This window comes from Notolabrus celidotus, chromosome 9 (assembly GCF_009762535.1).
Source record: "Notolabrus celidotus isolate fNotCel1 chromosome 9, fNotCel1.pri, whole genome shotgun sequence".
In the NCBI taxonomy this organism is placed as follows: domain Eukaryota; kingdom Metazoa; phylum Chordata; class Actinopteri; order Labriformes; family Labridae; genus Notolabrus; species Notolabrus celidotus.
In genome coordinates this window covers 2876992-2903837 of record NC_048280.1, presented here as the reverse complement: position 1 = coordinate 2903837, position 26846 = coordinate 2876992, and the positions used below count along the sequence as shown (strand labels likewise).

Sequence of the window (26846 nt, the reverse complement as noted above, 5' to 3'; positions counted from 1 at the left end):
TTTCAAGATACGTGCTTCGTGTGCTCCTGGTTCAAAGGTTAGACTCAGGGGTCTTGTTTTTCTCTTGCACTCAGGCCAGCAGACATCTTTTGAACTTCTCAGCCAGCATTCCTCTTGAGGTCTTGAGGTCTGAGGTCTCGCTGTCAGCTGGCCGGCTCGCTGCTCTTCCTGCTCGGCTGCACATCAGTAATTCTCTGTTGTTGTGGAGTCAGACGCTTCCTCTCTCTCTCTCCGTCTGCAGACATGTTTCAAAACCACTTAAATCCTTCTCCTTTTTCCGTTACCTCCTTTCACTGTCACAACACAAACAACAGCTTCCTTTCATAGCAGAGGTTACTCAAGCTCTGGTTCTAGGACTCTTAAACCTGTGTCATACATCAACAGGGTTGGGGTTGTAAACGAGTAAACAAAAAGTTCTGGAGTTGCTCCAGTAGATTGCTTCAACCGGCAGCTGCAAGCCCAGCTGTACTTGTGCAACCAAACCTTGTAGTGTGTCTGATTTAAGTAGATTCAATTATAGCGCTTGTTTTTGTCATGGAGTGGCTCAGATTGTTACTCACAAGTCTGAAAACAAAAGAGGAGGATTGTTTCAGTGGTCGACTGTTTCTGAAAGAGAAAGAAAGAAAGGAAAGGGGGGAAATTCAATTTTTTCACTCATGCTATTTTTGGACATGCTACACACAGTTTTTTGGTATATACATACAAATGCACACACATGCAGTGAACATGCTTAGGGAGAGATGTCAGAGTGAGGATACTGCCATTAACCAGCGCACCTCGAGCAGTTGGGGGTTCGATGCCTTGCTCAAGGGCACCTCGGCAGTACCCAGGCAGGTGAACCAGCACCTCTCCAGCCACCAGTCCACTTGCCAAGCTTCGTCCATACTGGGACTCGAGCTGGCGACTCTTCGGTTCCCAAGCCAAGTCCCTATGGACTGAGCTACTGCCGCCCCAGAAAGAGTAAGATGTTTTTAAAGGTGACATATCACGCTTTTTTCATCAATATACTGTATATTGGTCTAAGTGGTCCCCAAAACATGTCTTTAAAGTTTATGCTCAAAAAAACACTTTGAAATCAGATTTTGGTCTGCCTGAAAAACCCTCTTCTTCAGTCCTCCTCAGAACAGGCTGTTTTCTCTCTGACCACGCCCCCTCGGGAAGTGGGTGTGGCCTCGGCTCTCCAGCACGTTGATCTAATGTTTACATGTTGGCTGAATATACACGGCTGCTCAGAGACCCGCGTTACTTCAACCCTCTGAATCTGATCCAGAATCTGATCCTGACGGAGAGGCGCCTGCAGCAGGACCTTTCTGAAGGATTGGTCACAGATTTAGTGTTTCTTGTTGTTTTATTTGTCAGTATGTCGACGTGTGTCTTGGTTCACAGCTACAGCTACGACATGTAGCTATGTGGCTATGCTAACTAGCGCTAGCACTTTTCCATGAAAAATCAAAATCCTCTACTAGATCTTCAAATCTGCAGACGTGGGGAGTAAAACCGACCTTTGTGTTTATTAAGACAGCCTACAACTAGCATGCCTCCCTCCTAAGCTCCTTGTTAGCACACATGTGTGCAGGGAATGAAAAACAGAGGAGGGGCTTTTTATACAGTCTATGGGCTGAACAAGCTCCGAGCTCTGACTTCCTGTTACAGACCAGATGGCGTTGTGACGTAACGAAAACATGGAAGTCTGAAACGGCTGGTTTCAGCACACATTTACAGAAAGGTGGAGAAATCAGAACAGGGGCAGAATGGATTCTTTTCATTCTCTTTTGTAGACATGGACACATATTTCAGGTAGAGAACCATTAAAAAGTCGATTTTGGATGATATGTCACCTTTAAAACCAGAAACAGGCCTTACATCATTCTTACCCAATCCACTAAATCACACACCAACATAGTGTTTTCAGATTTCACAGGACTCAGGATTACTGTCATAACACTAAATGAGCTGCTCCCTCTGTTTCTATTGTTACAGCAGATTTAAGTGTAGGTAGTAAAGTCCAAAAACAACCATAATAACAAAGTGAGCAGTCAGAGTGGATTAACATCTCCTGTTCTGTGAGGGAACACCGTGATGTCTTTGGAAAGAGAGATTTAACAGCTTTACATCTCTGCAGGAATCGTCCCTGTAATGTTCTTTGTCAGTTTTAACAATCTCAGCCTGTCAGAGGCAGAAGACAGACCGTTTAATGGACGTACTTCAAACAGGGGAAATTGTCCAGGAAGATATTTAAGTCTCAAATGATATATGAATAGGGTCTACGTTTAAAGATATTACAGTTTCTCCATAAAGTTCAAGCTCAAGCACGAGAAAAAGATCATTTAAGAATATTTTTATTGCACAATATAGTTGTGTACAGTCCACATTGTCAAATAAAAGCAATACAATAACATAACAGTGGCCTAAAAGAACAAACAGTCACAGTAATAATTATTGTTATTATTTAGAGGCTTTTGTACATAATAATGGGCAAAAAAAGTAAAATCAAGACTTATGTTAAAGGTGACATATCACACTTTTTTCATCAATATATATTGGTCTAAGAGGTCCCCAAAACATGTCTTTAAAGTTTATGCTCAAAAAAACACTTTGAAATCAGATTTTGGTCTGCCTGAAAAACCCTCTTCTTCAGCCCTCCTCAGAACACTCTGTTTTCTCTCTGACCACGCCCCCTCAGGAAGTGGATGTTCCTCGGCTCTCCAGCACGTTGATCTAATGTTTACATGTTGGCTGAATATACACGGCTGCTCACAGACCCGCGTTACTTCAACCCTCTGAATCTGATCCAGAATCAGATCCTGACGGAGAGGCGCCTGCAGCAGGACCTTTCTGAACCATTGGTCACAGATTTAGTGTTTCTTGTTGTTTTATTTATCAGTATGTCGACGTGTGTCTTGGTACACAGCTACAGCTACAGCTACGACTTGTAGCTATGTAGCTATGCTAACTAGCGCTAGCACTTTTCCATGAAAACTAAAATTCACCCACTAGATCTTCAAATTTGCAGACGTGGGGAGTAAAACCGACCTTTGTGTTTATTAAGACAGCCTACAACTAGCATGCCTCCCTCCTAAGCTCCTTGTTAGCACACATGTGTGCAGGGAATGAAAAACGGAGGAGGGGTTGAGTTGTATTTTATACAGTCTATGGGCTGAACAAGCTCCGAGCTCTGACTTCCTGTTACAGACCGGATGGCGTTGTGACGTATGAAAAACACTGAAAACTGAAACGGCTGGTTTCAGCACACATTTACAGAAAGGTGGAGAAATCAGAACAGGGGCAGAATGGATTCTTTTCATTCTCGGGGGGTTTGTAGACAGGGACACATATTTCAGGTAGAGAACCATTAAAAAGTTGATTTTGCATGATATGTCACCTTTAAAGGGTAAAAATAAATATAAAGAAAGAAAATTCAAGACATCAGTGTTACAGGATTATTCTTGTTAATCTCTCATCCAACACCGACATTCTCCCCCAGATCCCCCCTCTCCCCCGGCAGTCTAAGCCTATAGCAGCATAACTAAGACCTGGTCCAAGCCTGATCCAGCTCTAACTATAAGCTTCATCAAAAAGGAAAGTTTGAAGCCTACTCTTAAAAGTAGAGAGGGTGTCTGCCTCCTGGACCCTGACTAGTAGATGATTCCAAAGGTGAGAGGTGCCTGATAACTGAAGGTTCTACCTCCCATACTACTTTTAGAGTATTAAGGTACGACGAGCAGGCCTGCATGAGGAGGACTACTTGAGGATTATTTGGACAGACCACACTAAATCCGTCTTGAAACCGTCCAGCGTGTCCAGCTTTACACACATTCAGGATTGTGGACATGTTTGCTTTGTAGCAACTTCTCTGAAGACTGTTTCCTTAAATTCACTCTTCTTTGAAGTGGCCTCCCTGATGCTCACAGCAAACAGTCTACAGCGACTCCTCACACATCGCTGTTCAGTTCCAAACGTGTTATTGTGCTTTTCATTTGGTGGAGGGAGAGTTGCTTTGAAATGAAGCCTGACTGACTGTGCTGTTCTTTATGTTAGAGGTGCCAGAGTCTTACTTCTGGGTGTAATCACAAGCTATCAAATGCAACTGCAGTCCTTCAGTCATTTCAGCTCTAGTGTAGCCCTATTTTACTGCAACCTTGATGGTTGTTGGAACACCATGCACGCTTCTCTTTTCACACATGGAAACAAACACAAGTCATTTTCAGTGCTCAGAAACTTAACGTAGCTCTCATACAGCCTCTGTGCCATGCAGGCTGCTGCTTCCTCACATCACATTTGATGTAAAAAAGATACAAGCCCTCTGTTTCAGGCGTTTTCATTTGTGTTCACACGGTTTGTCAGCTAATTCCTTTGTGCTTAACACAGATTGTTCTTTTGTTTCTGTGCTGTGATACCCAGAGATCACTTATCAAGCAAACCGTGCAGGAGAATAAAAGCTTTTTGTTTTTCAGTAATCAGCATTCCTTCCCTCTTTTAGACACAGCTGCTCTGAATAGCACCTATACGATCACTTATATTTCACATAAGCCACAGTGCAGATAAAACTGCTGAAGGAACCGAGCTGTCACATATTTTATTCTGCAGAGAGAGCTCTGGATTCTTGTTGACAGTATCCTGACAGTGTGTCAGTGCAGGTTGGACCAATTTAGGACACTCAGAGAAAAACAACCTTAACCTTAAAGTTCAGTTTGTACATATTCAGAGAGCTATGGGTCAGTACACAATCCATCTCTGCTCTCCACAGCTCAGGGTGGATCACAGTTGAGTTGTTTGAGTTAAAAGGTTAAAAACTTATTTTTCAGATTTAAAAAAAAAAGTGAAACTATCTGTTAGTTTATTTTCTACAACCATGAGAAGTAAGAAATAATCTGTTCTATCAGCTGAAATATGTGTATTATCTTTCCTAGAACCTTACTCCAGTTTTAAGTTTGAAATCTGGACAAGCTGCGACACGATACAATTCAATATGACTGTTGTGATATGAATGATATAAGATGCAATGCAAGGCCTCGATTCAATGTGATGCTATGTGATGCCATACGACTGGACACGATGTGATAGGATGAAATGGATACGATGCAATACATTGTCGTGCCATGCGATACAATCCAGCACGATGCGATTGGATATGATACAATATGATGCCATGCGATGCGACACGATACAACCTGATATGATGCAATACGATGCGATACAATAAATAGCCATGCCATGTAATGAGATATGATACAAAACCATATGATAGAATATGATGTGATACAGTGCAATGCAATACAAGCAATACGATATGATGCCATGCCATCCGCTATGATACTTCACGATACAATGTGATAGGATGCGATGCGATGCCATACAAAACGATTTCAGGCGATATCAGGCGATACGATACAGTACGATGTGATACGATACAATGTGATACCAGGCGATACAAGGCTATACCGTACGATGCGATACGATACGATGCGATACGATGCGAAACGATGCGAAATGATGCGATACAATATGCTACGTTGCAATGCAATGCAATGTGATACGATGCGACACAATATGCTACGTTGCGATGCAATGTAATGCGATGTGATACGATGTGCTACGTTGCGATGCGATGCAATACGATGCGATACGATGCGATACAATATGCTACGTTGCGATGCGATGCAATGTGATACGATGCGATACATAATGCTACATTGCAATACATTGTAATGCGATGTGATACGATGTGCTATGTTGCGATGCAATGCGATGCGATACGATGCGATATGATATGCTACATTGCTATGCAATGCAATGTGATAAGATGCGATACAATATGCTACGTTGCGATGCGATGCAATACGATGCAATGCGATGTGTTACGATGCGATACGATATGCTACATTGCAATGCGTTGGGATGCGATGCAATACGATACGATGCGATACGATGTGATACGATGTGATACGATGTGATGCAATACGATGCAATGCGGTGTGATACGATGCGATGTGCTACGTTGCGATGCGATGCAATACGATACGATGCGATACGGTGTGATGCAATACCATGCAATGCGGTGTGATACGATGTGATTTGCTACGTTGCGATGCAATGCAATACGATGCAATATGATGCGATATGATATGCTACAATGTGATGCGATGCAATACGATGCGATGTGATACAATGCGATGCAATGCGACGTGATGTGATACGATATGATGTGATGCGATACGATATGCTACGTTGCGATGCGATGCGATACGATATGCTACGTTGCAACGCGATGCAATGCGATGTGATACGATGCAATGCAATACGACGTGATGTGATTCGATATGATGTGATGCGATACGATATGCTACATTGCGATGCGTTGCAATACTTTGCAATGCGGTGTGATACGATGTTATACAATGCCATCTGATGCGATACGACACAGCACGATGTGATAGGATAGGATACTATTGGATACTTTGCAATGCGATGCTAAGCAATATGATATGATGTGATGCTGTGTGATGCGACACGATACAACGTGATATAATTCAATACTATACAATGCACTGCAGTACAATACCTTTTCATTGCCTGATTGTCAAGTTGGGAATTGCGGTTGACATACGATGCAACAGGATGTGATAAGAAATGATGAGTTATGATAGCATAAGGTAAATTCATGGCACAGGATGATGTGTTTAGACAATATGATTTTATCCTCTTTCCCTTTGCACCCAGTACGTCTGCAACGACCTCTGAAGAATGCCTGATCTCGTCTGCGTACAGTAAACGTGCAGTGCGACACAAAGAGTCCTTTAGAGCCCCCACCCTCCCCACACTCTGTTAACACAAACATTTATGGGTGCAGTCCTGTTTTTGTTGTTGTTGTTTTACACACACATTCTGCACCGATACAGCAGAACTGCTTTAAATTTTTGATGAAGCACTTTATGCCACAGAGCTGCACTCGTTCCAAAGAGCAGAGCCACAGCAGAGGACGACTGCATCTGTGTGTTTCTACAAGTCTCCAGAAAAAAGGCTCCTGTGTCATTCTGATAACAAGCCAGTCACAGTTTCATTATGTGTCTGCAAAGATGTGTTATATCAAGCAGACACACGGACAGGAAGGAGTCCAGCAGGGTGGCTCACGGTCCTGTTTGTTTCTGTGTGTGTGTGTGTGTGTGTGTGTGTGTGTGTGACAGGGTTTAATGAATCTGTATTCCTTTCCTCTGGTGTCTCACACAGTAAAACAAAGGACTCTCCGGGCAGCTGGCCTCCCATAAACCTGACGTCACCCCTCCTCTCTTTAATGCTGTCCTTCTCTCCCTCTCTCTCCTTCTGCAGATGACAAAACAGTAATATTCCTGTTTGTAGGTCCGTCTTCTTTTCTCTTCTACTCTCTCTTTCCACTCTCACCTTGACCCTAAAGCTGCAGCGACACACACACACACACACACACACACACACAGATGCTGCTCCTTCCCTCCATCACAATGACTCACTACGAGCTAAAGACTCCTTTCTGGACCTGCTTCCACTGTCTTGCTGTTTTTTTCTCAGCTCCTCCTCTTCATCGATCAGCAGAGAGACTGTGAGAGTGTGTGAGTGTGTGAGAGTGTGTGAGAGTGTGAGTGTGTGTGTGTGTGTGTGTGTGTGTGTGTGTGTGCCCCCTGCGCTCTGTTATTAATCCAGTCCAGCTTCTCTCTGTGGTGAAGACAGAGCTGGAGTAAAAGGCAGTGTCCTCCACAGCGTGTGTGTGTGTTCATATGAGAGGTTGTCTGCGTTAGAGACAGAAGAAGCAATATTATTCGTCAGTGTGAGCCTCTTTCCTGTGTGTGTGTGTGTGTGTGTGTGTGTGTGTGTGTGTAGGAGGCAGCGTTTGATTATCTGAATCATCCGCCTCACTGAGCACAAAGCCCATCTCTTTCTCCAGCCATTTTCCTCGCCGTGATGACAAACATACACACACTCTCTCACACTCTCTCTCTCACACACACACACTCTCTCACAAACACACATAAAGCCCTCAAAGCTACCTCTGATGTTTTATCTTTCTCACAAAAACTCGACCATGAATCATAACTCGACAACAAAAATAGCCTTTAACCAAACCACACTGATAAAAACAAACAGTTCTGATCTCCTTAGTTGGAGTTTAGCTTTTAAAGATGGACTATGAATAAATCTCTGGATTTTTAAAGCTGCTGAAAGGAATTGTTGTTTTCCTGATTGTTAGGGGTGGGAGTCAGCCGGTGACGTGATATAATACAATATTATACGATATAATAAGATACAATACTAAACAATCCGATGTGATGTGATATAATATAATGGGAAATAATATGATATATAACAATACGTGATAATATGATACCATATGATATCATACTATACCACACAAAATAATTCAGAATACGATTCAATGCAATACAGAACAATCCTGTGTGATACGCCACAAAACAATGGGATATAATAAAATACAACACAATATGATAGGATACAATAAAATACAATATGATCAGTACAATACGATACAATACGATACAATACGATACAATACGATGCCATATGATACAATGCAATACGGAAGATACAATACAATAGGATACGATTCAGGCGTTGTTCCAATACAATATGATATCAAACAATTCAATATAATACGATACAAAATAATACTTTTAAATAGGATACAGTTCAATGCAATGTTATACAATACAATACAAAACGATATAACACGCTACATTACTATATCATACAATACAACACGATATAATAATATATGATACGCTACAATACTATATGATACAATAAGATACGATTTAATACAATACAATACAACACTGTACAATATGATACTATACAATAAGATACTATACAATAAGATACTATACAATATGATACTATTTAATACAATACAATTCAACACTATACAATATGATACAATACAATAAGATACTATACAATAAGATACTATACAATATGATACTATACAATATGATACTATACAATATGATACTATACAATATGATACTATACAATATGATACTATACAATATGATACTATACAATATGATACTATACAATAAGATACTATACAATATGATACTATTTAATACAATACAATACAACACTATACAATAAGATACCAACAATAAGATACTATACAATATGATACTATTTAATACAATACAATACAACACTATACAATAAGATACTATACAATATGATACTATACAATATGATACTATACAATATGATACTATACAATAAGATACTATACAATATGATACTATACAATAAGATACAATACAATAAGATACTATACAATAAGATACTATACAATAAGATACTATACAATAAGATACTATACAATAAGATACTATACAATACTATATATGATACAATATGATACTATATACGATTCAATACCATAAGATACAATATGTTACGATATATTACAATACGATACGATTTAATTAAATACTATATGATGTGATACGATTCAATACAGTATGATACCATAACACAATACGATACTCAACAATCCTATATGTTACGACATAATACAATACGATACAGTATAACACGATATGACACAATAGAATCTAATAGTATACGATACAATACAATACAATAAGATATAATAATGTAGGTTACAATACCGCACCATAGAGAATAGTCTAATACTCTCTGATAGGAAACTATACAACATAAAATGATTGGAAATGATGAGGTACAATATTATACAGTACTCTTTGGTTACCTGATTGTCAGGGTAGAGAGTTTGCGTATTACAAAACAATCACATAACGTTACATCACATTTCTAATTACTGAAGAATAAAAGGGCCCCTTAAACGGCAGAGAGCCGGATTCAAGTTTTAATTCTCTGCACTTTGGTTTGGCTTCACTGAGATGAAACAGTGATGATGTTTTCAGTCTGTGGATCACATTTAAAGAGCTGCACATTGATGTGATTCAGAGTTTTGGAGTCTACGATCAGAACCGTGTGCCGTGATTTTCCATTCAGAAATTAAAATTCAACAAATTATTTAGAATGTGACGAACAGCAAGCGACTGCAGATCCTCCTCTGCTCTGATGGTTCAAACATCTAAAGTCCGTCTCTGGAGTCTCTTTGTAGCTCTGTCTCAGATCTCCTCTGAAGTGAATTCCTCATTCATAATTCACACTCTGTTTTGTCCTCCCTCTTTCTTTTATCCCTTTCTCATCAGAAAACGGTGGACTGCATGACGACCATGTCGGTACCCTCCACGCTTGTCAAATGTCTCTACCTGTTCTTCGACCTGCCTCACATGGCCGAGGCACCGGTAGTCTCCACCCCGCAGCCTCCAGCGCCACCTCCACCCACACCCACGCAGGAGAAGACCTCGGGCCAGGGGCACACCCAGCCGGAGCTGCCCCTGGCTGACCGCAGGGCTCTGCTCCAGAAAGTCTTTGTCCAGGTAAGATGACACCTGGAGAGGGACACGTGGACTACAGAAAGTGCATTTAGACCAAGAGTTCCGGGGTCTTTTAGCCCCCTGAACTACTTCCCCCTGAACTAAAAGGTTCCTGTGCCCCCATTGTTGTCTGTGTTTCGACCGTGGGCTAAAGTCCCGGGTAGATTGTGCAAATCAGGCCAGTGACGTACGGAGGGAAAAAAAGTAAATGCACTACACCACCAGACCAGTAGAGGGCAGTAAAACAAAGAGGAATGCCATTCATCACAGATGACACCATAGAAGCAGACGGACAGGCAGGTATCATTATGAGCGACACAACAGTTAGCCTGTTAGCATGAAGAGACTCAGCTGGTCTGTTTTAGATGGTGCTATATTTCATCACAGATGGATTCAATGAATCAACACGTGAGAGGAGATAAGCGCGAGTAGCAAAGACGTTTCAACACGGCTTTAAAATCCTTTTGAACTCAAAAAGCTGTGGCGGAGATCGGCCGGTGTTTTGGTTTAAACAGCGACCCTGTTAACTGGAGACTCTCAGCCGGATGCATCCCTCATAAACGTCGTTAGACGATCATTAAATATCTGATGAGGATATTTTGAAATCTTAATAAAAACTGAACTAGTTTGCATTCCCAGGAACTCCCTCTGTGTTTCAACAGCTGTGTAAACTCCACAAACACTGACACGTTCAGCTGAAGGTCTCCAGTTTACAGGGTCACTTTTAAAAGCGGAACACCGGGAGGAGAGACGCATTCACGGTGGGCTGAGAGAAGACTACTGTTACAAGCTGCTAAATCAAGTGAATCACAGCTTCTTCTTTTGAAAAGTACACACACATACAAAAAAGATAGAACAGATAAAAACTAATGAAAGAAAGAGAAATCAAGAGAATCACAGATGGAATAAACAATGACTGTGAATTGTTTCTGGAAAAAATTGAAAAAAAAAAATGAAAAAAAAGACAAACATTCTGAAAAAAAAAAATTGAAAAAAATTTGAAAAAAAAGACAAACATTCTGAAAAAAAAAATTTGAAAAAAAGAAATTTGACCCAAAAAAATGTGAAACAAAAAATCTGCCAAAAAAAAAAAATTTGATTATTTTTTTTTTTAATTAAAAAGAAATTCAAAAAAAAAATTCTGACGAAAAAAAATTTGACAAAAAAAATTTTTTGAAAAAAAAAAAAAAAAAAAATGCACCAGGAGGAGAGACGCATTCACGTTGGGCTGAGAGAAGACTACTGTTACAAGCTGCTAAATCAAGAGAATCACAGCTTCTTCTTTTGAAAAGTACACACACATACAAAAAAGATAGAACAAATAAAAACTAATGAAAGAAAGAGAAATCAAGTGAATCACAGATGTGTGTGATGTTATTGTGGACGGAGGGCGGAATACAAACACTGCGGTTTATCTACCAATCAGACATGTTCAGCATTGCAGGCCCCGCCCCCTGAAAGTCCTGGGACCCTTGAAAAGTACTACCCCCCTAGCAGGGTCTTTTTAAGGGGGAGATTATCTACCCCTGGACTAAATTTAGACCCTGGGTCCACCGGTTGAAACACACATAGTTCAGGGGTAAAGTTCCTCCAGTTGAAAAACGAATAAACACTCCTCTTTCTCTATCATGGATGAATTGGGCTTTATTCTCTAGTTTTATCAGCTCCTTCTCAGATGGATAACTTCAGTCAATCAATCAGTTTCAGTAAAAAGCAGCACGGTCCCAGTTAAACACCTTCAGCCTGACTCAACGTCCCTGTCCTCCTCCCTCCCTCAGATCTTAGTGAAGCTGTGCACCTTCGTGTCCCCGGCGGAGGAGCTAGCCCAAAAAGACGACCTCCAGCTTCTGTTCAGTGCCATCACCTCCTGGTGCCCCCCACACAACCTGCCCTGGAGGAGGAGCGCGGGGGAGGTGCTGACCACCATCTCCAGACACGGCCTCAGCGTCAACGTGGTCAAATACATACACGGTACGTCTGAATATACAGAACGTGTCAGGACTTAGGAGAGGATTTAAGAATGAACATGCATCCTCATCCCACACAAGATGAATTTAACACAGATCCAAACCACGCCTGGAGATTATCAGATGTGCATTAAGCTTCATAATAAACTGGACAAATGTTGTTTGATCTTCATCATGTGGACGTCTGATTTCCACTTGAACAAGCTCCCAGACATTTTTTCAACCTCCATTATCTTCCCTGCTAACCGTCTCTTCTCTCCTCGTCCGTCCACAGAGAAGGAATGCCTGGGCACGTGTGTTCAGAACATGCAGCAGTCAGACGATCTGTCCCCGCTGGAGATAGTGGAGATGTTCGCCGGTCTCTCCTGCTTCCTCAAAGACTCCAGCGACGTGTCTCAGACCCTGCTGGACGACTTCAGAATGTGTCAAGGTTACGCCTTCCTCTCCGACCTCATGCTCAGGTACGGAGCGGTGCTGCATTCACGTTGTGGTCTGTTGAGCTTTGTGTGTGATGCAATGCTGATACAAGCTTCTCTCTCTCTCTGTTCAGACTGGAGCAGGCCAAAGAGGACGAATCCAAAGACGCCCTTAAAGACCTGGTTAACCTGGTCACCTGTCTGACCACGTACGGGGTGACGGAGCTGAAACCTGCAGGGCTGACCACAGGAGCTCCCTTTCTGCTGCCCGGCTTCGTTCTCCCGCAGCCTTCTGGGAAAGGTGAGTTTCCATCACAGACGCCATCTGCACGGTGGTTTTAGAGAGTATTCCCATCGTCATTAGCACCTTGTCCCCGTGCAAATTTTCAATCAATCAACCTTTATTTATAAAGCACCAGATAACAACAAACATTATCTGAAAACTCTTTCCAAACAGAGCAGGTCTAGACCGTCCTCTATGTTCTATTATTAACAAAGACCCAACATCAAGACCGGATCAGATCCAGTCCCATCTTGCAGACAGGACTCGGTCTGATCTCATCTTAATCCACCATGAGCAGAGCACTTTGCAGCATTTAGCAAGTTACAGTGGCAAGGACAAACTTCCTTTAACAGGCAGAAACCTCCAGCAGGACCAGACTCATGTTAGACACACATCTGATGAGACCATGTTGGAGAGAGGGATAGAGGGAGATGAAGAGAGAGAGAGAGATGATAGTGGGGAGACGGATAGTAGTAGTTGTAGCAGCTGGAGTCTGGTAGAGATCCAGAGGAACCTACGAGACAAGGGAGCTCAGGGACTCCATGAAGGTCTATGGTTAGTAACTTTAATGGGACAGGAAGAGTTAAAGTGAGTGACAGGCAGAGAGAGATCGGATCCCAGTGTGTCAGTCTAAGCTTATAGCTGCATAACTAAGAGCTGGTCCAAGCCTGATCCAGCTCTAACTTTAAGCTTTATCAAAAAGGAAAGTTTGAAGCCTACTCTTAAAAGTAGAGAGGGTGTCTGCCTCCTGGAGCCTGACTGGTACATGATTCCAAAGGAGAGGTGCCTGATAATTGAAGGCTCTACCTCCCATACTACTTGTAGAGACTTAAGGTAGAACGAGGAGGCTTGCATGAGGACTACGTGAAGATTATTTGGACAGACCACATCCCCGATCATTGAGGGTGACAAATCAGGCCCTAAATCCAGCTTAAAACCGTTCAGTGTGCTACCAGACAAGGGAGCTCAGGGAGTCCTTGACATCTAAACTAAGGTCACAGAAAGAACTTTGTGGTTTAAGATTCAAAATCATGAAGATTTTATGACATCTGAGTCTAATCAGGAACTTTAGCACAACACTGTTTTGTCCCCTGCATAATAAAATTAAACCTCCCTCCATCTTTCTGTCTTCTAATTGATTCTTTTAAGCAAATCTGTCTCATCTGAATGAAATTTCCCTAATCGTATTAAAATAAATCAGCCCAGCCTCTGAGTTATATTCTCTATATCTTTATGTCTCTGTGATCCTGTCGTTCTTTGCATGTTGCACGCAGCATCTCTGCTCAGTCAGCTGTGCACTTATCTCATCAAGTTATCCATCTTACTCTTTGATTTTACTTTACGTCCAGCGCTGCAGCCTCACAGAGCCGCTCCCCTGACTGCAGACTCTTCTCTTTTTTTTTGCTTTTAAAAGCAAAGTTATGCAAGGATTTCTTTATTTCTTTATTTCTAGCCTCCCACAGCATCGGAGTGAAAGTTACTCTCACGCTACATCTGAAAAACACAGAGTTTACTCCTGCCTGCTAGGGCACTCTCTCTTTTCATCTGCTTCATCAGGGCTCCCTTCAACCATCTTTGTTTCTGGAGTTTCTTCCTGCTCTGACAACACTAAGCTGGGATCAGTAACGAGACATGTTTATGTTTGAGGATATTCATCAGACAACTCTCTGAAAAATTAGAAATCTCCTCAGACTTTGGGAATCAAAGATGCAACATTTCCTGTACATAATAATAACTTTATTTATATAGCACCTTTAAAAACAAATGTTTACAAAGTGCTTCAAGTGGTTCAAATAACAAAGTGAACCTTTTTTTTTTTACTTAGTTTTTATTTGAAATTCAACAATGTAAACAATAGTATTCACAGTTCTTAATTTTTCCTGTTTTGTTTACAGCTGTATCTATATGATTAAGAGGATAAGCACAACAATAAAATCAAAATAGCCCAGCAAGATAGATATAACTTAACTCTATCATAGGGTAAAAAAACATAAATATACATACAAAAAAAGAAATGAAAAAGCAGATAAATAATAACAAAAGGAGGTAAGAGTCAGGGAGTGGATTTGTGCGTGCGTGCAAAAAAGTGAACCTTTTTGATGACATCACATCAGGAAAATTAGAAAAAGTGAAAAGGATTAATTAGGAACATTAAAATAATAAATGAGAATAAAAAAATCTATAATGATAAAAAATAATGATAATAAATTAAAACAATAAATAATCAAATAAATTGATCAAATAAAATGTAAGATAATTAATTAGTCTGTAAAAATGGGTTTTAAGAAGAGGCTCATCTTATCAGGGAGGTCGCTCCAAAGTTGAGGGGCTCTGACTCGACTTTGGAACGACCAAAAATGCCCCACCTGAGGATCTAACTCGGGGAGTCCACAGGATGCGTGTGCGCCGCGTTACGGCTGCGATAGGGCTCTGCTCCGTCCCGGGGCTTTCGCCCTGGTCCATAGGATGCGTGTTTGGAGCGGCGCGCACTCCGGAGCAGGAAACTCAAGATCCCTCGAGAACTCCAAAACGCGCGAGAACAACACAGTATAAACTTTTCCTCGTCCATGGTGTCGGATATCTTTTGAGACTGACGTCTGGTCCGATGCCACAGGTTATGACGTAATGTTGAAGAAGTGGTGAAATTTACGATCTTGTGTTTGCACATGGTGTTTATTTTGAAAGTGAGCGGATGTTGCATACGATCCTCGTGCCTGACTTCCGGGATAGTTCGATCATTTCTGTGTCGATTGACGCGTGCTGGGCGCGGGGAGCGGCGAAAATAGACTCCCCGCGTATCTCTGGCAGAGCGGCGCGGCGGAACGCTCCAGAGACGGAGCTGAGACGCGCCGCAGCGCGCCCTGTGGACTCTAGAGCATTGACTTGAATGGGAACCTATTTGCTGCGATGTGCGCGGCGCAGCCGTAACGTAACGCGACGCATCCTGTGGATCTTGGGCTTAAGGCTGCGAGATGGCTCATAACCTGTCAGTGTTTCATTAGAATGACTTTGAGGCTGTTATTTTAAGGCAGAATAGTTGCTTCATGGTTCTCTGCCAGAAAACGGTGGATTGCTCTCTCTCAGGTGGGGAGCAAGTCTTTGTCCCAAGTGGGGTAATCTAGGTATTTCTGGGTCTTGTTGGCGAGTGGGGGTAAAATGGAGCGTGAGATCGACAGGCGGATTGGTGTAGCGGCGTTGTATCGGACCGTCGTGGTGAAGAGGGAGCTGAAAGCTTTCAATTTACCAGTCGCTCTACATTTCAACCCTCACCTATGGTTCAGCTGTGGGTCTGGACCAAAAGAGTAAGATCACGGACACAAGCGGCTGAGATCAGTTCCCTCTGAAGGGGGTCTGGACTCAGTCTTAGAGAAAGGGTCAGGAGCTCAGACATCCGGAGGGAGCTTGGAGTAGAGCCGCTGCTCCTTCACGTCCAAAGGAATCAGCTGAGGTGGTCCAGGCATCTGATAAGGACGCCTCCCTTTAGAGATGTTCCAGGCACGTCCAACTGGGGGAATGCCCCAGAACTTGTTTGAGGGATTATGTATCTGGGATCGCCTCAGGGTTCCCCAGGAAGAGCTGGAAAGTGTTGTCGGGGAGAGGGATGTCTGGGACTGCTGCCCCTGCGAACCAACCCTGGATAAGAGGAAGAAAATTGATGGATGGATGGACATTTGCTTCATGCTGATTTTAACAGAAAAGAGATGATAGATTTAAAGAGATATTTCCACAATTTATAAAGCAGATTAAATATTTCATGGATGGTTTTTCATGTGTGAAGACATTGAGGAATCATTTAAAGAAAACACTTCAGTTAGCCGTCATTTCTTGGATTTCTTCTCTGGTTTGAAAGAATGACGTCTGAAATGTGCGTTTGATCCTTCAAATCAAAGTCATGTCATTTCTGTCGTTAAGGCACATGGGCGTAAGACACCCAAGGCTACAAGGCCTCAGATAGAGCCAGTTAAAAAGAAAGTAAAGATTCCCTCTCTGCTAAAAATAATCACCCGTCCTCCTCATCTGAAGAAAACTTGGAGACACTTTGACAGTAAATGTTAAAGAGAGTGAAGATGTTCCCTCCTTTCCCCCGTCTTAGATACAGCCCAGTGAGTTTGTGATCACAAACCGGCCTCTTAAGTCTCCACGCTCACACAAACCCGGTTTCCCCAAAAGCTCTGAAACAAGAGAGGCATTACTTGTGGAAAAGTCTTCATGTATACCCCCCTGCCTCTGTATCTCCCCCGTCAGATCTTAAGCCCTGAAATGACTTTGATGCTTGGCTGATCCCTGTGAGCTTAACCTGTTGACAGACACCATGGCAACACTGCCGCCTGTCACACTGCTGGAGATGAATGCCTGAAGCCTCCTGCATACAAATGAAGCCTTTGGAGTCCTGAAACGCTTTGGTGGTGCACAGAATTGTCCTGGGCCGCATGTTTACTTCTGCTGCCTGAGAATCCGTCCCTCCTCACCGTGGGGCTGAATGCTGTGAGGCTGCCAGATTTACCTTGTGACTAAAAGAAGTTGAATGCTCTCACGTGTATTATCACAGTATGATATGAAACACATTTGATCTTGTTGGAACGAAGGCAGCTGAAAGAATATCATGATGGTTTTATGAAGATATAACATCAATTGTTAGATTTGTGTTGACAGACGGATCGGGGTGGCGTCTCCAGTGATGCGGGCGCTGTACCGGTCTGTCGTGGTGAAGAGAGAGCTGAGCCAGAAGGCAAAGCTCTCAATTTACCGGTCAATCTACGTTCCGACCCTCACCTATGGTCACGAGCTGTGGGTAGTGACCGAAAGAACGAGATCGCGAATACAAGCGGCCGAAATGAGCTTTATCCGCAGGGTGTCTGGGCTCAGCCTTAGAGATAGGGTCAGGAGCTCAGACATCCGGGAGAGGCTCAAAGTAGAGCCGCTGCTCCTCCGGATCGAGAGGAGCCAGATTAGGTGGTTCGGGCATCTGGTTAGGATGTCTCCCGGGCGTCTCCCTGGGGAGGTGTTTCGGGCATGTCCGACTGGGAGGAGGCCACGGGGAAGACCCAGGACACGCTGGCGAGACTATGTCTCTCAGCTGGCCTGGGAGCGCCTCGGTATCCTCCCAGAAGAGCTGGTGGAAGTGGCCGGGGAGAGGAGTGTCTGGGCTTCCCTGCTGAGACTGCTGCCCCCGCGACCCGGACCCGGATAAGCGGAAGAAGATGGATGGATGGATGGATGTTAGATTTGCACAAGGCTAAAGATTGAAGAAGTTACTGATGCTAACTAGCGCTAGCACTTATCCATGATAAATAAAAATCATCCACTAGATCTTCAAAATCTGCAGACGTGGGGAGTAAAACCGATCTCTGCCAGAAAGGCAGCAGGACCTTTCTGAAGGATTGGTCACAGATTTAGTTTTTTTTGTTGTTTTATTTGTCAGTATGTCGACGTGTGTCTTGGTACACAGCTACAGCTATGAACATGTAGCTATGTGGCTATGCTAATTAGCGCTAGCACTTATCCATGATAAGTAAAAATCATCCACTAGATCTTCAAATCTGCAGACGTGGGGAGTCAAACCGACCTTTGTGTTTATTAAGACAGCCTACAACTAGCATGCCTCCCTCCTAAGCTCCTTGTTAGCACACATGTGTGCAGGGAATGAAAAACAGAGGAGGGATTCAGTATTATTTTATACAGTCTATGGGCTGAACAAGCTCCGAGCTCTGACTCCGTGACAGACCGGATATTGTTGTGACGTAACAAAAACACTGAAGTCTGAAACGGCTCGTTTCACACACATTTACAGAAAGGTGGAGAAATCAAAACAGGGGCAGAATGGTTTTTTTTCATTCTCGGGGGGTTTGTAGACATGCCAGGGAAACATATTTCAGGTGAAAAACCATTAAAAAGTCAATTTTGCATGATATGTCACCTTTAATGGAGAGATGGACAGAGGTTTAGAGGGCTTATACAGACTTATTATTCATTAATAGTTCTTGCTTACTTTTCCACCAAGATTCCTAAAAATCCCCTTTTAACTATTTCTTGACAAAAAGATTGAAGACATAATTAGAGATTGCTTGGTGTAAAGCAGTCGTTTGTTTTAGCTCTGATATGTGTGTTTGTGTTGAAATGAATTTCCTTTAGTGAGATATTTGTGATTTGGCAGCCAAAGAGAGTAGATCAAAGGATTTCTTCCCAATCATATCTTCATTAATCAGTTATCTTCTCATTCTGTGTGTCCTTCATTCTTTCTGGTTAATAATTCTGTTAGTGATAAACATGAAGCTTGAATTTGATTGGCTTCGTTTCTGCTTGTTGAGTTTCTGTTTTGGAAGCCGTACAGACGTGTTGTAGTTTGTCTTGTCACCTCCGCCCTGTGGCGCATCTCAGCTTTCTAACCTCACACACACACTGACACAAACAACAGCCTAGCTCTGCTGCCTCTTTCACCACACACACATCATCACGCACGCATGCACGCACCCACACACACACACACGCTTGAGTTTACCCACCTAATGACAGCCCCAGCTGTGTGCAGAGTCATTACCAGAAGTCATCATGGTGTGAAAGTCTGCGTACACGCCTAATTAGGTCGCCACCTCCACTCAAAGGCTGTGTGTTTTGTGGTGTGTGTGATGACACGCACGTCAGTGTCACTTTCCCTGTGTGTGTTTATGTTTGTGCGTCATAGTCTATGGTTTTATGTGAGCCGGCTACTCGACCCAAAAATGTATCTCTCTTTCTTCTCCATCCATTCATCTTACATTAAAGACATAACACCGCCTTGAAGGTTTGGATTTAGTCATTTTTAGTATTTTTATGTTATGCAGTTGCTAAAAAAATAAATAAATCAAACACACAAACACCTAAAAACGACATACATGAATCATAAAGTCAGTCAATCTTTATATATACAGCTCCAAATCCCAACAAACGTTATCTCAAGACTCTTTCCAAACAGAGCAGGTCTAGACCGTCCTCTATGTTCTATTATTAACAAAGACCCAACATCAAGACCGGATCAGATCCAGTCCCATCTTACAGACAGGACTCAGTCTGATCTCATCTTAATCCACCATGAGCAGAGCACTTTGCAGCATTTAGCAAGTTACAGTGGCAAGGACAAACTTCCTTTAACAGGCAGAAACCTCCAGCAGGACCAGACTCATGTTAGACACACATCTGCTGAGACCGTGTTGGAGAGAGGGATAGAGGAAGATGAAGATAGAGAGAGATGATAGTGGGGAGACGGATAGTACAGTAGTAGTTGTAGCAGCTGGAGTCTGACACGTCCACAGCAGCAGAGATCCAGAGGAACCTACGAGACAAGGGAGCTCAGGGACTCCAGAAAGGTCTATGGCAGGGGCGTCAAACTCATTTCAGTTCAGGGGCCACATATAGCCCAATTGATCTGAAGTGGGCCGGACTAGTAAAATCATAGCTCAATAATAACCTCCCATAAATAATGACAACTCCAAATGTGTCCCTTTGTTTTAGTGCAACAAAGTACAAGTACATTCTGAAAATGTTCACATAACATGAACTTTCTTTTTAGAAAAACAGCTGTTGTATTTTTCTCCATGATGAGTCTCATAGTGGGGCAGAATATGATATTCTTTAAGCCCTGAAACCTGCTGCAAACACACAGGTTTCCCACTCACCTACGTTGTTGCGGGCCGTATGTTTGACACCCATGGTCTATGGTTAGTAACTTTAATGGGACAGGAAGAGAGAGGGGATCCCAGAGTGCCAGTTCCCCCGGCAGTCCAAGCCTAAAGCAGCATAACTAAGAGTTGGGCCAAGCCTGAACCGGCTCTAACTATAAGTTTAACAAAAAGGAAAGTTTCAAGCCTACTCTTAAAAGTACGGCAGAGATCCAGAGGAACCTACGGGACAAGGGAGCTCAGGGACTCCAGAAAGGTCTATGGTTAGTAACTTTAATGGGACAGGCAGAGTTAAAGTAAGAGACAGGCAGAGAGAGGAGAGAGAGGGAAAGACAGGTTCCCAGTGTGTCAGTATGCAAGTTCCCCAGGCAGTCTAAGCCTATAGCAACATAACTAAGAGGCGGTCAAAGCCTGAACCGGCTCTAACTATAAGCTTAACAAAAAGGAAAGTTTGAAGCCTACTCTTAAAAGTACGGCAGAGATCCAGAGGAACCTACGGGACAAGGGAGCTCAGGGACTCCAGAAAGGTCTATGGTTAGTAACTTTAATGGGACAGGCAGAGTTAAAGTAAGAGACAGGCAGAGAGAAGAGAGAGAGGGAGAGACAGGATCCCAGTGTGTCAGTATGCAAGTTCCCCAGGCAGTCTAAGCCTATAGCAACATAACTAAGAGCCGGTCAAAGCCTGAGCCAGCTCTTACTATAAGCTTTGTGTGACAGTAAAATGATAGAAATATCAGAAAACAAATAGAAACAGTTTTAAAGCCAGTAAAAAAAAACAGGTCACCTCAGATTAAGGTCAAAAACTGTTCATATAAGTCTTTCACAATCTCCATCCATCCATATTTGATACACGTGTCCATAGCTGTTTTGTGATTCAGCATGCTGAGAAAGGTATCCTGGACGTCCCCCTCCTCAGCTGAGTTTTCCAGCACCTCCTCTAGGATCCAGATTTCCCCCAGAACAGATGAGAGTTTAAATCTTTCAGCAAGCACCCACCAAAGGGAGCCATCCCTATCAGATATAAAACCACCTCAGCTGGCTGCTTTTAATGCAAAGGAGCAGCTGATCGACTCCACGCTCCCACCAGATGTCCTGGCTCACGACCTTATCTTTAACGCTACCCTGTTCCAGTTCTGTGTTTGTGTCCAGCTCAGCGCTCTCTTTACAGTTATTTGGGATAACACCTGCATTACTGCTGATGCAGCACAAATCCTCCGTCTCACGCTCCGGGTTACTCTCGTGCAAGATCCAGAGAAAGTCTGGAGTCTCCTTCAGCTAAGGCAACGACTTCCTAACATGAGCGATCGATGTGCCGTCCAGAAGGAAACCACGGCGTCAGAGCGATCTGAGGAAACAGGTTCACGCCTTTTGTAGGAAGTAATAATTATAATACATTTTATTTATAGGCGGCTTTCTGGACACTCAAGGTCACCTTACAACAGACCAGAAGTAAATATACCAAAGTAATACTAATGAAATGAAAGGGGGGGAAGTCATTCCAGTCCCATAGAGACAGATTAAAGTGAGTCTTGGGGGGAAAGGTGAGTTTTGAGGCAGGATGTGAAGGCGGTGGGAGAGGTGGAATTTTTTAAGTCCTGGGTGAGAGAGTTCCAGAGGTGGCGGGCCGAGCGGACTGAAGGCTCTGACCCCATGGTGGTCAAGTGAGCAGGTGGGAGGGTGAGTTGGGTGGAAGAGGAGGACCTGAGACTACGGTAGGGTGGGTATTTTGGTATGGAGGAGCTCAATGAGGTCCTGAGGAGCTCGGTTGTTGACGGCCTTGAAAGTGAGAAACAGAATCTGATGATCTGATAGTGGTGAGACGGATAGTAGTAGTTGTAGCAGCTGGAGTCTGGAACGTCCACAGCAGCAGAGATCCAGAGGAACCTACGAGACAAGGGAGCTCAGGGGCTCCAGAAAGGTCTATGGTTAGTAACTTTAATGGGACAGGAAGAGTTAAAGTACTTGATTTGGGGGGGGGTGTTTGGGGGGAGGGAGCTTTAAGATGATGCGGTATTTGATGGGAAGCCGGTGGAGTTGCTGCAGACAGGTGTGATGTTGCTGTTGGAGGGGGTTCTGGTGATGATGTGGGCAGCAGGATTTTGAACCAGTTGAAGTTTCTGGATGGATTTGTCTGGTAAACCAAGAAGAAGGGAGTTGCAGTAATCTAGGCAGGAGGTGACAGGGGTGTGAACCAAAATGGAAGCACTGTCGGGGGAGAGAGACGGACGCAGGTGAGAGATGTTTCGGAGACTGAAGTATGCTGACTGGGTGACCTTATTGATGTGGGACTGGAAAGACAGTATACTGTTGAAGTAAAGGTTACTGCTCAGCTCCAATCTGCACAGATGAAATGTTCAAACCAATCCAGAAACCTTGGTGCAGTCAGCAGTCAGGTGTCACATTAAGACAATTACAAAGTCCGCCTACTATCACCTTCAGAATATATCAAGGATTAAAGGACTCATGTCTCAGCAGGATGCAGAAAAACTCCTCCATGCATTTATCTTTAGCAGACTAGACTACTGTAACGGGGTCTTTACAGGACTCCCTAAAAAGTCCATCAGAGGACTGCAGCTCATACAGAATGCTGCTGCTCGAGTCCTAACAAGGACCAACAAAGTAGACCACATCACTCCAGTTCTTAGATCTCTACACTGGCTTCCTGTCTGTCAGAGAATAGACTTTAAAATCCTGCTGATGGTTTATAAAGCACTGAATGGTTTAGGCCCAAAAGCTGCCTTGCATAATGTAATCATCACTTTTTATTACTAATAGGACTCCAGTACTTCCTCACAAAAAAGCCAATCTATCATTTCTCTAATTCAGAAAAAAGGATCCTAGACTACCTTAAATGATCCAGTCTAATGATGCTGTATGAATAACCTCCTGAGCGTTCCTCCACTTTCTCCTGACTCACCGAGCGCGCTCGATGAAAGCGAATGAGACAAACCTTTTGTTTGTCTTGCGGGTCAAAAGTCGTAACAGAGAGTCGTGTTTCCTTTCCTAAGTCTGTGAAAAGACACGTAATCCTCCTCCATAACAGAGTCGTTTCGACATGAGGTCACTCGTCTTTCTTTCAGTTTCTGCTCTTTAGGTTTTTCTCACCTTGGAGGCGCTTTTGTCTCGTGTTATGTAACATTAGGACCGGCTCAGATTTCGGCCTTCAGGCTGGACAGGGAGGTTTTTGGGGCCAAGATGTTAGTGTCTTTATAGCTGGGCTAAGGCCAGTAGGGCACATGGAAGTCTGGTTTAAGGAAGAGAAGTCTTCTAAGGGTTTCAATGCCTTTTAGAAACACTTTCTTTCTGTGACATGGGAACAAAAGGAGTTATAAGAAAGAGACTCAAACAGAGGGACCCTGGATTCAGTCATTTCATGCCTCATATTCTGACCTTCTTTCTGATCTTGTCTCCTCAGGTCACACAGTACGTAACATCCAGGCCTTCTCGGTGCTTCAGAACGCCTTCCTGAGGGCCAAAACGAGCCGCCTGGCCTGCATGCTCCTCGACGCCATCGGAAACATCTACTCAGCCGAGCCTGCGAACTACTTCATCCTGGAGTCGCAGCACACTCTGTCGCAGTTCGCAGAGCGTGTCGCGAAGCTCCCTGAATCCCAGGTGAAATACTTTGAACTGCTGGAGTTCGTGGTCTTCAGCCTGAACTACGTCCCGTGCAAAGAGCTGTTCAGCGTCAGCGTGCTGCTCAAGTCCAGCACGTCGCACGCCTGCAGCATCACGGCCGTCCGGACGCTGCTGAAGCTGTCGCGGCACGACGCCGTGTTCAGCGACGTGCTGCGGGAGGTCGGGCTGCTGGAGGTGCTGGTCAACCTGCTGCACAAGTACGCCGCCTTGCTCAAAGACCCGGCGACACAGCAGCAGCAGCCTCACAACAATGACCAAGGTGAGATCTCGCTCTAAGGCTTTTTTTAACTTCCATGAATGAAGGAGTGGAAACATGTCAGATCAGACTGAGGATGTTTATTTTTATTTTCTACTCTGCTTCAATCAAAAAGTGATCCAGTCAACAACAGCAGACTCAGCTTGAGACAGTGTGCACTGAATAAAGAGCAGATTATAAAGCCATTAGAGCTTTCTGGAACATTAAGTTATATTTATATCTGTGTTATTGTCTCAAGGTAAAAGAGTCCACACTCTGGTGCTTTTAGTGCGTTCACTGCAGCTCTCACGTGGTCTGATACTAACCTCTCCTCCACCCCCCCCTCCGTCTGTAGCCGACTGTAAAAACAACACAGTAGCAGAGGAGCAGAAACAGTTGGCCTGGCTGGTGATGGAGACTCTGACTGTGCTGCTGCAAGGCTCCAACACCACCAACACTAATGCAGGTAAACACACACAAACACAAACACAAACACAAACACACACACTTTCAGGGACATCAGTGGTACACCAAACACAAGCCTGGGGAAAATGGAAAATTCTCACCAGGCGTAAACCCATGCCGCTGATAGTTCTGTGATGATGGTAATGATTTATATAGAATAGACTGAGGAGAAGGCAACAGAATAGAAAGGGATGAAACCTAGGGGAATGAAAGGAAATACAGTGGAATGGGAAAAAAGAGAAGATTGGAATGTAATGATGTTTTATGGAAAGAAATTTAATGCTCGTGAAATTAAATGGAATGAAGTGGAATTGAATAGAGTGGAATGAAAGGAAATAGAATGCAATGGAATTGTTTGGAAAACAATTTAATGCAATAGAATGTAACAGAATGGAATTTTAAAGAACAAAAGGAAAGGAATGGAATGGGAATGAATAGAGTGGAATGGAATGGAATGGAATGGAATAGAGTGGAATGGACTAGAATAGAGTGGAATGGAATGGAATAGAGTGAAATGGACTAGAATAGAGTGGAATGGAATGTAATGGAATAGAGTGAAATGGACTAGAATAGAGTGGAATGGAATGGAATAGAGTGAAATGGACTAGAATAGAGTGGAATGGAATGGAATGGAATAGAGTGAAATGGACTAGAATAGAGTGGAATGGAATGGAATAGAGTGAAATGGACTAGAATGGAGTGGAATGGAATGGAATAGAGTGGAATGGACTAGAATAGAGTTGAATAGACTAGAATAGAGTGGAATGGAATGGAATAGAGTGAAATAGACTAGAATAGAGTGGAATGGACTAGAATAGAGTGGAATGGACTAGAATAGAGTGGAATGGAATGGAATAGAGTGAAATGGACTAGAATAGAATGGAATGGAATGGAATAGAGTGAAATGGACTAGAATGGAGTGGAATGGAATGGAATGGAATAGAGTGGAATGGACTAGAATAGAGTGGAATGGACTAGAATAGAGTGGAATAGAATGGAGTGGAATGGAATAGAATGGAGTGGAATGGAATAGAATGGAGTGGAATGGAATAGATTGGAATGAAAAGGAAGTGTGGATTAGAATGGAAAGGTATTGTATAGAAAGGAATTGAATCCAATAGAACAGAATGGAATCAGAAATGCCATAAAAGGAATCATTGTTTCAAACCTACTGTTCTCACTGTTATTTTTTTTTAAATCCCACTCTCAGCAATGGTAAAAACTCATTATTACAGTCCTAATTTATTACAGTGAACAGGAAACATTTTTTCAGCCTTTTTTACCTCTTTAATGTTTGCCTTGGTATAATATAATAATGATATAATATAAGTTAAACTTAATGGACCCATTCACACTCACACCATTTGGACAGAGTTGGGTTAAGCTTGCTATCAGCTACCCTGAGACTGATTGGTGCTAATTTACTGATGAAATAAAAAACATTTTTTGTATTTATTTTGATTCAGGAGAGAAATGTTGCAAACACACACAAGCAGAGGTGAAGTGGATGAACACTGTAATATTAGTCTGTATATCTCTATGTTGTTATCACATTACTGAAAAACAACATCACACATTTAATATCTCTGTCAGGTCGTGCAGGTCTGATCTAAACTGACCATGTAGTCACAGAAGTCACACAAGAACAACACCACAATTTAAGAAGAAAGTTCAAATAGGGCCTAGCTTCAAATATGACAACTGGCCCCCATCTTTTTATCATGATTAAGCTCTGCCACTTGAA

General features: G+C 42.9%; 1 protein-coding gene across 3 annotated transcripts in view; it reads left to right on the top strand.

Moving 5' to 3' along the window:
* wdfy3 (WD repeat and FYVE domain containing 3) overlaps positions 1-26846 on the top strand; it is a 162869-nt gene that overhangs the window by 54627 nt on the left and 81396 nt on the right. For all 3 annotated transcript variants that reach the window (XM_034691917.1, XM_034691915.1, XM_034691916.1), the window contains exons 5-10: positions 10215-10445; positions 12221-12413; positions 12684-12870; positions 12960-13126; positions 24179-24661; positions 24993-25103. In XM_034691917.1, the coding sequence (XP_034547808.1) occupies positions 10215-10445; positions 12221-12413; positions 12684-12870; positions 12960-13126; positions 24179-24661; positions 24993-25103 (1372 nt within the window). The remainder of the gene's footprint in view (positions 1-10214; positions 10446-12220; positions 12414-12683; positions 12871-12959; positions 13127-24178; positions 24662-24992; positions 25104-26846) is intronic.